General features: G+C 41.2%; 1 protein-coding gene across 3 annotated transcripts in view; it reads left to right on the top strand.

Moving 5' to 3' along the window:
* OCRL (OCRL inositol polyphosphate-5-phosphatase) overlaps positions 1-15,658 on the top strand; it is a 57,990-nt gene extending 42,332 nt beyond the window's left edge. For 2 of the 3 annotated variants that reach the window (XM_081792869.1, XM_081792867.1), the window contains 6 exons: positions 7,151-7,174; positions 9,886-10,002; positions 10,900-10,984; positions 11,610-11,737; positions 12,853-12,964; positions 13,185-15,658. In XM_081792869.1, the coding sequence (XP_081648995.1) occupies positions 7,151-7,174; positions 9,886-10,002; positions 10,900-10,984; positions 11,610-11,737; positions 12,853-12,964; positions 13,185-13,306 (588 nt within the window). In that variant the 3' untranslated portion in view covers positions 13,307-15,658. The remainder of the gene's footprint in view (positions 1-7,150; positions 7,175-9,885; positions 10,003-10,899; positions 10,985-11,609; positions 11,738-12,852; positions 12,965-13,184) is intronic. The other variant, XM_081792868.1, reaches the window with a different exon arrangement.
* Positions 15,659-16,084: the final 426 nt, after the last annotated feature.

Below are 16,084 nucleotides of genomic sequence, written 5' to 3'. Positions count from 1 at the left end.
CTGGGGTTGGGGGAATTGTCAAGTGATAAGAACAAGAATGTCACTTTACTCTAGCACTACTTTCATTAGATTAAGTCTCAAAAAAGAGAGAGTAATCTGTAATTGGCTCTTGTCAGGAATATATAATACTGTGTTCACTGAATTAGATTAAAGACTCCCTTCTTAAAGATCTAATGCTTATTTGTTATGCTCTTCATAATTTAAGTTACTTTTGTATAAATTAGCATGTGTGTGAGGTCCAGTAAGTTGGGGGGGGCAGTATTATCCTCATTAAACACATGAGAAAACTGAGGCATGAGACAATAGCTTTCCCAAAGTGGAATAAGTTAGTAACGAATCTGTCCCCCAGACTTTCTCATTCCCAGTTTGGTAATTCCTTACTTGTATCATCGTATCTAATCCCAAACTTGGCTGCATGTTGCAGCCCAGACCTATAAATGAACCTCAGAATCCCTGGGGGTCCTTGAACAAGTACAGATTCTTCCCTCCGTTCAGCTCTGGCAATGGAAGGACAGTCTCGGTGTGTAGGGCTTAGGAACCTGCATTTTATCAGCATCCCACATGATTATAATGTACACTGAAGTTTGCTGCATGTTTAATGGGACTCAAGAAAGGGAAGCAGTAGGATTTCCCTTCCCTGACACCAAACTATAATAGCAGTGTTCTTATATAGGAAATGCTTACTACCTTCCATAATGTAAATTGATGTAGTAACAAGTTCATCCTGTTAAGGACTTTTCTTCTAAATAAAAATATTGCTGGATTTGTGTGCAGACCTCTTTGGGCTGTAAAAGCATGCTTTTGGTCTTTTACCAAGAAAAATGAGGTGATGTGGCAGCCATACTTTATCACTACTATTAGTATTCATGTTGATGTTCTTCAGCCTCGCCAGAGCAGTGATGTTATCATCTAGCAAGGAGGGCTAGACCAGCGGGCAGACTGCTGGCCTGTGTGATCTGTTCTGTTGCCATGGAATTGTTTTAGCTATGACTCAGATGGCAGATTAAAACACTTGAGTCCAGTCCCAGCATTCTTTCTTGGAATTATACTTGTTTCCCTAGAGCCCTCATAACTGGGTGTATTACCTCTGTTTGAGAGAGAACCATTTCCTTCAGAAATTTACATCCTTACATTCTCTTATTTTTTTATGATACTTGTTTTTTTCCTTTCACCACCATATTCTGTCTTTCCAGTTTCGTATTTTACTGTTTAGGATATATTCTAAATGAAGTTTCCCCTTTTTTCCCTGCCCCCTTCCTTCCATCCTAAATATCATTTCCCAGTTTTCTTTCTCCCAACTTTTAATTATGAAAGTGGCAGATGTACAGAAAATTGCGAAGGACAGTACAATGAACCCCCACATGCCTTATATAAAATAGGCGTGGTTTTTTTTTTGTTTTTTGTTTTTTTGTTCTTGTTTTTTTTTTTTTGCTGTACCATCTGAAATTAAGTAGTGATATGTCACTTCACTGGTGAACACCTTACTCTGCCTCTCTTTTTTGAAAAATTTTTAAAAATGTTTATTTTTGAGAGAGAGAGAGCATGAGCAGGGGAGGGGCAGAGAGAGAGAGAGACACAGAATCCAATGTAGTCTCCAGGCTCTGAGCTGTCAGCACAAAACCCGATGCGGGTCTTGAACACACGAAACATGAGATCATGACCTGAGCTGAAGTCTAAAATTATCTGTATCCCATTTGTAATATCTTCCCACTGTATTTTGATTTGATTTTGACCTTCTGCAATGCTTTCTTGTATTTGTTCATATTTGTTCCAAGACCAACATATTTCACATCCTATCAGATGATGCTATTAATAATGATACCCATTATCTTCTATTGTATTATTTACTCTAAAATTTTGGTGAAACCAGAAATGAGTTCAGTGCCTATGTTGAGTTTCCTTGTACTGTTTCAGAAAGATTCTTGTGCCATACCCTCTTCCCACCAAATGTGGAATGAAATACTGGCATAAACCCTTTTCATTCTTCTTGCCCTTCTCAATGATAGTGAATTTGCCACTACTAGAATAGTTGGAATTAGCACAAGTGACAGAGGAAAATTTGTTTGTAATTATCTTTATTCTTTTCCAGAATAAAGATAAAATTTTCTAGTTTATTAACTAGCATATAATCATCAATATTTATTCATTACACATTGAAAACAAAGTATTATGGAGTTTACGTGGGTTCCTGAAATTTAGTGGTGATGAAAGTTTACTTATATATAGAATATGACTAAATTATAAATCGAGGTTAATAGGGAATTTGGTTAGAGATACTCTAAACATTAGCTACTTTTACAGGTTAATGGCCAGTGTATTTGGTAAGTCAATATTTTGGAAAGGCATTTGTAATGAGAGTTGTGGAGCTTGTAATTTGTATTAACAATAGATTCCTTTCCTGTGCTGTTTGCTCAAGCCTTATATGTTATAAAAGCTTATTGATTAACCAGCTAATTTCTATAAAAATCAATCTCAGAACCAGCTTATTTTGGCTTTAATGCATATTTGATTCATGTAACATTAACATAACTAGAAACAAGTTCAGCACATAAGAATAAAATTGACTAGAAAAGTGATTTGGGGTTCATCATAGAAGTATTTTGAGTTAAGTCCAAGTATTCAAGAAATATGTATTAACATATTGGGTGATCATGTCTCCCAGGTGTAAGGGACATCATGGGTAAATGCTAGAAGGTAAAAGCAGAGGCACCTAGGTGGCTCAGTCAGTTAAGCATCCAACTCATGATCTCAGCTCAGGTCTTGATCTCAGGGTCATGAGTTCAAGCCCCATGTTGGGCTTCATGCAGGGCATTGAGCCTACTTTAAAAAAAAGGTGAAAGCAAAAAGACCACGTATGAAAAATTATAAGATTTCCCTGGGAAGGGGCACCTGGGTGGCTCAATCAGGTAAACATCCAACTCTTGATTTCAGCCTAGGTCATGATCTCACAGTTGGTGAGGTCAAGCCCTGAGTTAGGCTCTGTGCTGACAGTACAAGCCTGCTTGGGATTCTCTCTCTCTGCCCTTCCCGCATTTGTGCATGTGTATGCTTGCTCTCTCTCTCTCTCTTTCTCTCTCAAAATAGATAAATAAACTTAAAAAAAGAGATATCCCTGGGAAGAGTGAAGATTAAAGAAAAGAGTATGTGAGGCTGGTTGGGTAGGTTGGGAGCAGGGAATAGAAAGTCTTGAAGTCAACAGATGAGTTTATGCTGGAGCAGAGGGCATCTACAACTATCACAAGACTTTTATGGGTAGTATGAGGTTGTAAATTGACATATTTGGAGGAACAGCTTGGTCTTGCTTATAGAGTGGGCTAATGGACAGACCAGGTTTGAACTTGCCAGATATGGTTAAAGGTTTTCTTGTAGATACGGAGACAAAAAATGTTGAAGGATGAATGGACAGACTATATTTGCTTGGGGACATGTTTATTAGAACAATATCAAAGTTGAAATAATAAGAATAATGGTTTGGTGATTAGTTCGTCCCCAGTGATCTTTTCACTAGGTGTTTACTTCGTCTTACTGATCAACCACTCATTTCTTATCCTGTTAGGTGTATGGTTTGTGTTTCTCCTTTTTATATTTCATTTTAATTAATCCTTTCTAGAACTTCGATATCTATTTAGTTTTCTGCTTTTTATTTTCTTTTATTTTTTATTGTTAAAGTTTATTTTTGAGAGAATGCATAAGCAAGGGAGGGGTAGAGAGAGGGAGAACGAGAATCCCAAGTAGGGTCTGTGCTGTCAGTGCATAGCACGACGTAGGGCTTGAACTCACGAACCATGAGATGATGAACTGAGCTGAAATCAAGAGTCGGGCACTTAATGGACTGAGCCACCCAGGCACCCATTTGCTATTTATTTTTAAATTTGAATCTGCCTCTAAATGACTCTTTAACATTATCTTAGCTACATTTACTACTGGCAAAATTCCTCTAGGGATGAGTGTTGGAGTGAAGAATGATTTGCAGTGCATTTGTAGCATGCCAATGTTGCCCCACTAGGGAATCTGAATTAGGTTTCCTTTTTAAATGTAATCAATGCAGGGGCACCTAGGTGGCTGTCTGACTTCAGCTCAGGTCGTGATCTTACTGCTCATGAGTTTGAGCCCCACGTCGGTCTCTGTGCTGATAGCTCAGAGCCTGGAGCCTGCTTCGGATTTTGTGTCTCTCTCTCCCTCTCTGCCCCTCCCCCACTCATTCTCATTCTCTCTCTTTCTCTCGATCAAAAATGAATAAACATTAAAACATTTTAAATGTAATCAATGCATAGCCTTTTGTAGAGAGAGGACAGGTCAGTTGAACTAAGTGATTATAAGCAACCTTAGAACTACCTTAGGAGTATGCTGTTTATCAGTGGAGGCTAAGTAGTGTTTCTGTTTGCAGAATTGAGCCTAGTGTTGAAATAAGTTATTTACATCTACTATATGCCTGTAGCCAGAGAGGTAAACTCTCAGTATAAATGTGCTGCCCCACCAATATCTAATCAAAGTCCTTTTGATTCTTCTTTCAGAGTTTTCTCTTTTATCTATTTATTTTAAAAAAATATAGTTTTCCCATAATTAGTTAAAGTGTTTACTCGCTCCTTTTTGATCTACCTTGATAACCTCTTAACAATCCCTTTTGCCTCTATCGCTGCTCATTCATTTTTCCTCTTCAGGGCTGTCAGACTGATCTTTCTATAATACAGCTTTGGGACCTATCACTTCCTTGCTTAAAGGTAGTCCGTGGCCTGCCCATGCCTACTAAATACAATCCAAATTGCTTTACCTGTCATTCAAGTTCACCAAAAGTCTGACTTTAACATTCCTTTTCATACTTATTTCCCACTATTTTTCTCAGCATCCTGCCATGCTGTCTGCAGAACAGATGACCAACTTTTCCCTACACCCACCTTGGGATTTACCTTCTCTGAATCTTTGCTTATTTTTGCCCCTCCCACTTGTAGTGTCCTCACCCCATCTCTACTCTTTAAAATCCTATGAATCTTTTAAGGGCTAGTTAGGTCCCATCTCCATTGTGAAAAGTCCCCTGACAGCCCCAGCCTAAAGCCATCTCCTTCTCTTGAACCCCTTTGCTTGTTTTTCATATTAACCGTTTATTGAGAACTCCTCTCTGTGAATTATAACAATATCAGGCTATAAATTCTGGGACTTCTTACCCCAAATCAATTGCATACCCAAATCAGGGACCATATCATTCCCTTCTGTGTAGCCTCCTTTCTCATCCACCCCCCACTACACCCCCCAAAGGCATGCCTTGCACTGCTCAAAGAAAACTGCTTTGAGGGCCTGGTTTGACAGGTTAGTGTATAAAAACTCTGCCTAGTTTTACTCATCGTATCATGTGGCATGTATTCATGGGAGGAAAAATAGAGAAGTCTGTTAGGCTAGTTCTACTATTTCTTAATAAGTAGTCCTCAATTTAAAGAAAGGTTGTGCTCCAAAATTGTGTTAAATTAGATGTTTGGCATTCAGAATTTAACTTTTAAATTAAAAAAAATAATTACAATACTATTAATATTGCATACTTCATAAGACAATATTACTCTGATTATTTTTAGCTCGATTTATATGTGGTATTTAAAAGTCTAGGTAAACCTACAAGAGCCTGTTTAATCCATAATGTATCTAATAATACTAAAAAGCCTATCCACCATATATATAAAAGTCGTTTGGGGGAAATGTATTTAGCATTCTATTTGGAACATCAGGAAGCACACACTACCCCACCTCCAGCCTCCTGCACGTCTCTCATAGTAAGATCGGGACTCCCCCTTTTACTATCAGACATGAGACGTGTGATTTATACTCAGGTTCTTGGTGGCCTGTGGCAGCGTTGGCAGGATTCCAGCTGGGAGTTGCTGGGGAGGTGCTGGCATACTGCACCACCAGTGCCCCAACATGCCTGGATTTTAGGCTGTTTCCTTGTCCTACAAAGTAAATATCATTATCCCTGTTTTGGAGATGAAGAAACTGAGGCTTTATAAAGTTTAGTAACTTGCCTAAGGTCTGTACAAAATTAATAGGAGGCAGAACAAAGATTTTACCCAGGACTGTCTACCACTAGTGCCTGTACTCTCTCCACTAACCATGGTGCTTTGTTTCTCACTGTCTTTTTCACAGTCTTGCCCTGCCTCTCTGCCCAGGAAGCAGCTAGATTGTATTTTCTGAGTTGTCTAGGGGACCATAGTGGTAATGACTATGGAGTCAGTCAGACCTGAGTTCTAATCCTGTACCTGCCACTTAATACCTAATAGTATGACCTTGGGCAAATAATTTAACCTGGTAGAGCCTCAGTTTCCCCATCTGTAAAATGGGAATAATATCTACTGTGCAGACTAAATGACATTGTATACAAGTACTTTACAGTTTCCGGTACATGGCCGGTGCTCCCTAAGTGGTGGCAGTAGTTATTGTTGCTCTTGTTATTGGATTATAATAAAAGCACAGAAGACAGAGCCAATTAACCTTCTTCCCTCTCCTTTGCTTCTCTTTTTTCTCTTATATCATACAAGAAATCACAATAGGGATAATTATGGGTCTTCTGGTCCACAAAGGTCTGAAATGAAATAAATTTACATTTCAGAGGGACCTCCATATTTGGGGAGTTTAGGGGCCTTTGAGGAGGGGAGTAGGTACATGGCGAGGGAAAAGAGTGTGGGATACTGCTTAGGGTGAAAGGAATGGCAGGGAGAGGGGAGTAGCCAATTGTCTCCTTCTGAATGGCCACTGTCAGACTCACAACCAAATTCGTGCATCGAGTGGCGTTAGGATGACTTAGGAAGCCACATAGTATAGCAGCAGGGCCTGCCTCCAGGCAGCACGTGGAAAGGAGCCATCACTGGGCATTTGGCCAGGTCAGCTGGAAGCTGCCAAAGGACACAAAAGTCTGGAACTGCACATGTATGTTTCTTGAGTGATAATCTCAATAAACCACATGAACATTTAATATGTACAATAGAGAACTTTGCATGTAGAGAGAACATATTCCATTTTCAACAATAATTTATTTGAAAAATTTAAAGCTGTTTAAAGTGTATACATCTAGCAAGATAGTGAGTTCTAATAATACTGATCTGTTTCTAATTCTGTAAATTAATTCTGATTTCTGTCTGTCAATGACTTTCTTTTCCTGCTCTGCTCTCAGGAAGAAGACAGCTTCCTAGAAAAGGTAATACAATCCATTGGTGGTTATGTGCTTCCTGTGCTTAATTAACACTTAACTGTGGTCCCTGGAATTTGTCCCTAATCTTTGCCATATCAGAGACCTCTGACTCCATGAGAATCCACCAAAGTCCTGCCAGCTGTTTTTAAGTGTGTCTGAAGTATAGAAAAGATATTTACTGCACTGGTGGTTGTTGAGACCCAGTACATAAAAGCAATAGGAGTCAAGTTTCCAAATTTGTATTTTTAAAATGAGAAGTAACTAAAGAGCTGTCTTGATATATGTGAAAGCTCATGAGGTGGAGCAGGGTACCATTTAGCTCTCCTCCATTTCCAATGATAATAAAAGCAGAAGTGGATTTGTGTTGTATTAAGAGTGATTTGGGGTTGGTGACAGTAGTCATTAATTACCGAAAGAATGCAGTTATATGGTTAAGAAAGAGTGTAGAATAGAATTATAGAGCTGAACAAGACCATGAGGGATCATCTGGTGTAGCTCTCTGCCTTCAGACAGGGTAACTTTCCCCATTCTAATAGATAAGACAACCAAGGCCCAAGGTTGAAAAACTCACTAAAGTCATACTGCTCCTGGTATCAGGGGTGTGGGGCAGAGGGCACTAGAACCGACATCTCCTGAATACTCAGTCAAGGAACCTCGTAAAGGGCTCCTGTAGTGCTTTGCCACTTCTATCTTCAAGCTGGAGGGTGTCTGGCTCCACACAGGGCTATCACATAGAGAAACATGGGCTTGAATACCATTCTTAAAGCGGTGTCACACAGCATCTAACACCATCTCCCCATTTGGTGGAGTTTAATGCATTTTGATGGTGGAAATGGTGTACTGTTTTACTGCGTTAATTATTAGCACTAAGGTTTCAAAGTGTGCTTTATTTCCCTTTGAAAATTAAAGTTATCAGGATAATTTGTGGACTTTTGAGAAAGTACTATTTCTTGTGCATGATCTTTCTCTAGACTTCAGAGACACAAGTCTGACATTTCATGTTATCACGCATGAATTTGAAAATGGATAGTGGATGATGTATATAACCTACTGACATTTTATTAACCTTTTTAAACCACTAAGGGTTGAGACAGTTCTGCTTCCTGGCCTTTCCTTGTTAATAGCAGGCCATGTTGTCTTTTCATCTCGGACAGTGCCTTGTGTCGCCTTAATGCCTTAGTACAGGAAAAGCACCAGTTGGATGTCAGATTTTTTAAAAAGTACATGAATCAGTGCTGAATAATTTATATACGGTAAGTTTGGAGGCATCTGCTAAATCTGTACATGTGTTGCATTTGGTTCAGAAAATGAGCAGAGTGCATTATGGACAGTGTTTTGATTCAGATACTATGTGGATACCTGGATTTAATACTTGCAACTAGAAAGAAGTTAGTGGATGAGCCCCTGATAAAGTTCTGGCAGCCACAGGGAACATGAATACCAAGTGATAGACTCCCAGGAAAAGAAAGAAAGAAAGGAGGCAAAATGGATGTGAAGAAAATAGATTTTAAATGGTAACCAACTGTCATGCTCTTTTCTCTTCCTCATTCTCTTAGAAAGGCAAAACAGCTTTAAAACGTCAGCAGTGCTGGTTGAAGAACATAGTGTTAAGCAGAGCCCTCATCTCTGCTCTAGTGTACACAGTCTCTGGAAGTCGTAAAATGCTTTTCTTTCCCATAAAGCAACACGGCTGGGGTTGGGCTAAAATTTACAGAATTTCCTAAAGTTGAAAGTACACAATTTATAACCTCAAGCTGGAGAAGGGAGGAAGATGCAAAGAATTGGTCACCGTTTTCTCCACTAGGATTTTTCTGAAGGCTGCCCTCAAGGACTTAATCTATTTCAAACACCTTTTTGATATAATTTATATTTGACTATATAAACACAAGATAACTGAGTTTATGTCCCCAGCCATTTCCAAGTTCAGGTTTAGTTGTCACTTTTGGGTTTTTCTCTTAGATTCTTTCAGGAGAATCTAACAGAAAGTAGGAAGATAAGTGAAAGGGGTCACAGCCTTGAGAAATCTGCTGAGTTATTAATATAAAGAATAACTTCTGGACTCAAACCTGGAACTTTTCACAGTATTTTTGGCTCTTGGTATGCTGTATTCGGTTTACTATTTTTGGATCTTAAGGGCTATGAGTTTAGTGCCTTAAGATTAGACCTTCTATTGAGGCTGAAATATTCATGAATGTAGGTGTAATGTGGAGAATTGTCTTTAATTTCTGTGGACCAGAGAGCCTCATTTAAATCAGCAATGAAAACTGTAATTTTGTGGTAAGACCTGAAAGAACCAGAAGTTAAAAGTCACCAAAAACCTAAGTAGATGCTGCTCTTCCAAAGTACTGTGTTGACCATTGTAATTTAACGGCCCACGAGTCTCAGGTGGTATGTGCACTCTGCCGTGACCGTACTGCTACAGCGCTGGCTCTCCGTGTCACCCTTGAGAGGATTTACCACACACAGTGCATCCAGTGATAAACATAATGAACCCAAACGGAATGCTTAACTGTTAAGCATCTAGAAAACGAGATTCTTTAACTGTGGGAATCCGTATCAAGTGCCTTCTGACCAGGAGTGACCCCAGTGAGAAAAAATGAAAAATCTTAAGAGATGAAGATGAAATTGTACTTACATAAGCAGAATCTGGAGGACCTCAAGTTACATACATGTTTTTATTGAGACCGCTTTGATTCTCTTCCTTTTTCATCTATTAGGAGAAATCCCTTCTGCAGATGGTTCCCTTGGATGAAGGTGCCAGTGAAAGACCCCTTCAGGTCCCCAAGGAGATCTGGCTTCTGGTAGATCACTTGTTCAAATATGCCTGCCACCAGGTAAGTGACTATGGGCCTACCCTACAACTTTGGAAGGTGTGTGATACCTCCTGTCGGTATTGTGCTTGTAACTTTTGCAAGCTACCTTCACAGAATAGCACTGTCAGATCGTCTGGGCAGATGGAGGTATCCGTATTTACAGATATGACAATAGAAGCATACAAACTAAGTGATTTAGTTAAGACCACAGTGTAAGTGTAGTGGTGGAGCCAGGCCCAAACTGAGCATGCCTGTCTCCTGGCTACACACAATTTCCCCTGGACCACTGTGTACCTCGGTCTATAATGCATGTTTCCCGTCTCACATAGGCATTGCAGATTTTAAAGTCCAAAGCCCATTTCTATACTTCTAATACTTCAAGCCCATTTCTTGAATTTGATTTTCATTTTTTAATCCTATCTAAAATATTAGCTACCCCCAACCCAACTGCCCAAAAAGAGAAATTTCTTGGGACTAAATTGAAGGAAAACATTTTTTTACCTACTGAAGTGTAATAGAACTCAAAAGCAAGGTTTGGTATGGGCATGCCATTTACTGCTGCCCTAGCATTCCCTAAGGTCAGTATTTAACTGTGGTTCAGCTGTTTCGACTCTGCCTTCTACTTGTCAGGAAGCTAGAAGTGGAAACATCTGGTCTCCCACTGTAGCCATCTAGTCCTCTGCCATATCAGGTATAAGCTAAAACCTGTGGAGATCATTTTCTGGTTGGAAGTAAAATTTCACACGGATTATACAGATGATAAAGGGAAAAGATGCCATTGTCACACCTCCATTCCTAATCACGAGTATGCACATTACACTTCCATTTGCATTGTCACTCTCTTGATCCCTGGATGGACTTCAGAACCTTAGGGCTGATTATCTTGCCTTGTTCCATTTATTGTCATGTCTTTGGTAGGAGGATCTGTTCCAAACCCCTGGAATGCAGGAGGAGTTACAGCAGATCATTGATTGTCTGGATACTAGCATTCCCGAGACAATCCGTATCCTTTTTGACAAAGGCTTAGGAAGCTGGATGAATTCTTGACCAAACTTTTCTTCCCTCCTACATTTGATTTTTGTGTTTCCATCTGTACTTTCTCTCTGACTGTCATCTATTATAAGGTAATCATCAAGTCTGCAGTTGTTTTTCAATTCCTTTCAGGAACTTTTGACTTCTCTCTGTATCAGACTCTTACTGAAAGGAATAAAGGGGTAGGTAACAACAACTTTTAATAAACATAGAGCATAAGACCCACAGCACTGGTACTGTTCTGCTTCAGGCTTTTGATCACTCCTGCCACCATGTATGTTGTCACTAGGACATAAAAGAGAATGGGAAACACTGGGGACTAGTTTCAAGGACTGATCGAGTGTGAACATCATTCTGCATGCCACATTCCCCTGACTCTCAAGTTGAGCCAAACCTCCCAAGAGTCTTTGATCAATTCTGTAACAACTCAGCTGCAGCATACCTGGACCAATAAAATATCAAACCCCAGTTAGGATCAATGTGCCCTGAATAACAGGAAGGAAACTGTCCCTGAGGGGGCTGGAGGAAGGAAGCAAATCAGGTCTCTGTGTGGCCTTTTTCCTAGAGCCTCTTTCCCTTGACTTAAGTTGATACAGCTGGCAGTAATCACTCTGTGGCTGAAGCACTGCTCATTTTCCTGGAGGCCCTGCCAGAACCCGTCATCTGTTATGAGCTGTATCAGCGATGCCTTGACTCTGCTCAGGACCCCCAGAACTGTCGACAGGTGAGTTTTACTGCTCTGAGGATGTGCCTGGGGCAGGTTCCCCCGTAGAGAAATCAATCTAGCAAAGCCAGGCGTGTAGCTAGCTATGTGGTAAGATAGGTCTGGATCTGTTATTCATGGCAGGACACCAGCTTTGAGTGTTGGGACTTATTTATTTATGAGTGGGGGAGGGGCAGAGAGAGAGGGAGACACAGAATCGAAGAGGCTCTAGGCTCCAAGCTGTCAGCACAGAGCCCGACACAGGGCTTGAACTCATGAACTGTGAGATCATGACCTGAGCCAAAGTCGGATGCTTAACTGACTGCGCCACCCAGGTGCCCCGAGAGTTAGGACTCTTAAATTTTAGGTTGTATTATTTCCTATTATAGTTGCCACACTTTTCTAGTTGGCCTACTGAGTAGGGTGGATACCTCTACGTTGGCAGAAGATTGTTTATGAAGCTGAGTTCTGGCTGACATTACCAGGAATGGTCGGTGATACTTGTGAGCCTTTCTTCTTTTTGTCTTCTTGGTGTTTTTTTTAAGATTTTATTTTTAAGTAGTCTCTGCAGACAGTGTGGGGCTACACACAACGTGGGGCTCAAACCCACAATCCTGAGATTAAGAGTCACTCTGCCAACTGAGCCAGCCAGGCACCCCCTTCTTGGTGTTTGTTTTTAATCTTGAAATAATTTTGATGCACAGTAGCTGAGAATACTTCTCAATCAGGCTAGTGAGTATTGGGAGGAGCTCCCATCCATGCTAAATGACATTACAGAGAAAACCATTCAGCTTGGCAGATGCCATGGCTGCGTGCCTGAGGAGATGGGAGAAGACCAGATTAATACCAACCTTCTTGTGAGGTGGGGTGTGCGTGTGACTGTGTGCTGACCACGTAGCCTGGTCATTGAGTGTATACCCAGGCCAAACAGGATGACCTTTCTGACTCGGAAGTTATTATTTGCAGGTACTCTGTTAGTCATGAGTGAATAAAGGAAAGTTGTGACAGATGAATGGGGTTCTGTATAGGTTGGATTATAAACTACTTCTGTGGCAGCTGTAAGCTCTTGTTACTCCCTTCCTTCACCTGTTCTCACTGCCCACCCTTCCCCCCCTTTTTTTTAAAAAAAAAAACAGGTGATTTCCCAGCTTCCGAGATGCCATAGAAATGTTTTCCATTACTTGATGGCATTCCTTCGAGAACTCTTAAAATTCTCTAAATACAACAATGTCAGCGAAAACATGATCGGTAAGAGTGCTTCATAAGAATGGCAACGTGAGTGGGGGTAGGCTGGTCGGGACAGTCTGTGTATGGTGTACACAGTGTGTTCCTTCCTTCACGTCCAGGCACATGGCAGTTACTTCCCTCCCATTGCCCTTGTCCCCTGGCCCCCCACTTCCTGTCTCTGAGGCTTTGCTTAGGTTGTGTCTGACAAAGGGTTTTACCTTTCCTTTCTCTCACCCTCTAGCTACTCTCTTCACTAGTCTTCTCCTAAGGCCTCCACCCAACCTCATGGCAAGACAGACTCCAAGTGACCGTCAACGTGCTATCCAGTTCCTTCTGGGGTTTCTTGAGAGCGATGAAGACTAATAAGCCTTTACCTCTTACTACTCTCCAAGGTTCTAGAGGCGGAAGGTCTCGGGCACTAAGTATTTCAGAATGGTTTGAAAAGTCATGCCACAGGAAGGGGCAGTTGCAGAATTTTGAGGCTGTTGGCATGAAAAAGTTGTTTCTAGTGCAAAAGGAAAAGAGTTTCCTAATCCCTCCCTTACCATATCCTGCACAGCAAAATACTTTTAGACTCACATTGCCAAGCCAAAGGTACCATATTTTGGTGTTTTTGTGTTCTCTCTTTATAAGGCAAGAGATCTATATCTACACTCCTTTATCTGGGAAGTGTTTGTTGCCCTCGTGCCAGCTATCATGATTGTCCTTAGCACCCTAGGCCTAGATTCTGAGATGTTCCCATTCTAGGTCTGAAAGCACTATGTGCTCTAGCTCAGACTAGTCTGTAGTCCTTCGTCTAAAGCACTTTTGCCCGGCCCCCTCCCATATCACCTCTTTGCACTCCACTCCACTAGTACTATTATGTCGAAGGAAGTCTGGGTAAAGCTAGTGACTCCTCGGGTGTCCCCAACAGTGAGTTAACTGTCTACATGTGGTTGTGACATGCATTTGTGCATTTCTACTACAGTGGCATCTGTATGTCTCTGTAACATTGTCCTTGTCATGGATCAACACTAGGTGGAACCGTATTCTCTTGTCTCCAACCACATTGAGTAGCAGAACTTTAGGGACTGTCAGAGATGCCATCCCATTGATGTGAGAGAATCACGATCAGAGTGGAAGCACTTTGAGCGTTTCAAGAGTGAGAATATTCATGTTTGACAGGTCCTGCTTTCTACCATCCCTTTTCTGTTTTTATTCAAATTGTACATGAGAACTCATCCTGGTTGTCTGTGGGACCTGTTCCCCACTTACACATCCATCTCCAGAGCAATGCTTGCATCAAAGTCAAAAAGGCAGTCTGCATCTCAGGTGGGCCTCTCCAGCGATACTGCTCCTTCCTTCAGCAAGGCTGTTGTGGATAACCCTTAGAACCCCCTCTCTGGTCTTCTGAAATACCAGGGGGTAGATGTTGCCCCCTCTCCCATCAAGGCTGGTTCTGGGCTCTATGACCAGCTCTCCATGGTTTCTAGTCACCTTATCCAGTGTTATGTAAAAGAGATTATGCAGTGGGACCAATGAAGCCCCTTTCTCTCCCACCCAAGACAACCCTCTGAGCATTTCATTCACTCAAGCTCTGTGGGGAGCATTGTTGTTGTTTTTGTTGTTTTTTAATTATTCTGTGTTGGTTGGCAAACCAGCCACCAGCCACTAACTGCAAAACTACCTGATGTAGTTGGCTTCTTCCTGGTTTTCTTTCATTAACCACCCTGAGTTAACTCATTCTTGGCTGTTAACATTAAATCCAAGGAGCCTAATGTATAGGCTTTGTGTCTGGTCTTGGGCATTGACTCCTGACTCTTCTAGCACATTGAAGGAGAGAGCCAGGGGAAACACCACTGCTGAATGGTTCTTCAGTTCCCCCCATCTCTTGTAAGTTGAGTTCTGTGGGGAAGAAAAGGTATGTATCCTGTGATATACTGGTTAAAGCCTTTCTTGATAGGGAGTTATGGAACTAGGAGTTAAGTTCTCTGTGCCAAACAGCTGCAGATCTGATAGATCGGAGGCTAGGTATTGAACTTAGTTAATAGAAGATTATAGGCAGAATGCTTTTGCCATCTCCACTAGGCCAGAAGGTGATCATAGAGGCAGATTATTGAATCTGGGGCAAGGTCGTTACACAAAGACAGGGAGATGCCTGTCCTGGACACATTGTCTAGTATATTGCCAACCTGGGACCTTTGGGTGATCAAGGATGTGGTTGGTGGGGGGTGTAGGCAGCATCCTGTTTCCTCATAAGACAGGCAGATGCACCAAATTTGTTTAGTGCCTCTACATTTTTCCAGCTCTGGCCCTGGGATGTACACTGCATTAAGGGTTTGAGACAATCTCTAGGTAGGGGAGACAGAAATAGAGTAGACGGAAGAAATCTGCCTCCCTACTGTGCCTACTCCAGCACGCCAACCTCTGATTCCTAAGTAACTCTAATGTGCTATTTATTTCATAGCTCCTGAAGTAAGGAGTTCAGATTCAACTGGTAGAGAAGGACTCCACATCTATTGTTTTAGGGAAGAAATGGCTCGAACCTATATGGTGACATTGCATTAGTTTCCCTTTCACTGTTTTCTGATTCTTATTCTGTAATTGTTATATTTCTCAAAAATGTCTTGGTCACTAAGCAAAGCTGCTAGTGGGATTCTGTATTTTGTGTCATCTTTTTTATTATAATTTATTGCAAATGTTTTTCTGAATAAATATATGTTGTGTGAAAAATCAGTGTGATCTTGGTAAACGGGGGCTTATGGTCACTGGATCCTACTTGACTGCAGTCCTCACAGCTACGACTGTACTGTTATTTCCTGTCTTACACAGAAATAGAAGAATGCTCGGTATGTTTGCCCCTGGAAGGGAGAAGAAGCCACGTTATTTTCTGAGGCTAATAAAGTCACAGTGCTTCCAGAGGCCAGCCCAGGATTCTTATTTTAACTCCAGGGATTCAGGCAACAAAATAACACGATTACCAAAAAGGATGTTGATTGTTTATGCATGTAAATATCACACTGGGTCAGATCCATGATCACTCCAGCCCCAGAAATCTGACAAACCCCAACATACACATTTTGGGAGAACCCAGTTGTCCTTGCCAAAATAGCCTCAGCGGTTTAGACATGTTCCTACAAAGAGCCTGTTTTCACAAAAGTC

This window comes from Panthera onca, chromosome X, assembly GCF_046562875.1.
Source record: "Panthera onca isolate mPanOnc1 chromosome X, mPanOnc1 haplotype 2, whole genome shotgun sequence".
Classification (NCBI taxonomy): Eukaryota; Metazoa; Chordata; class Mammalia; order Carnivora; family Felidae; genus Panthera; species Panthera onca.
The sequence above is the reverse complement of the archived record's forward strand: the minus strand, read 5'-3'. Positions and strand labels throughout refer to the sequence as shown.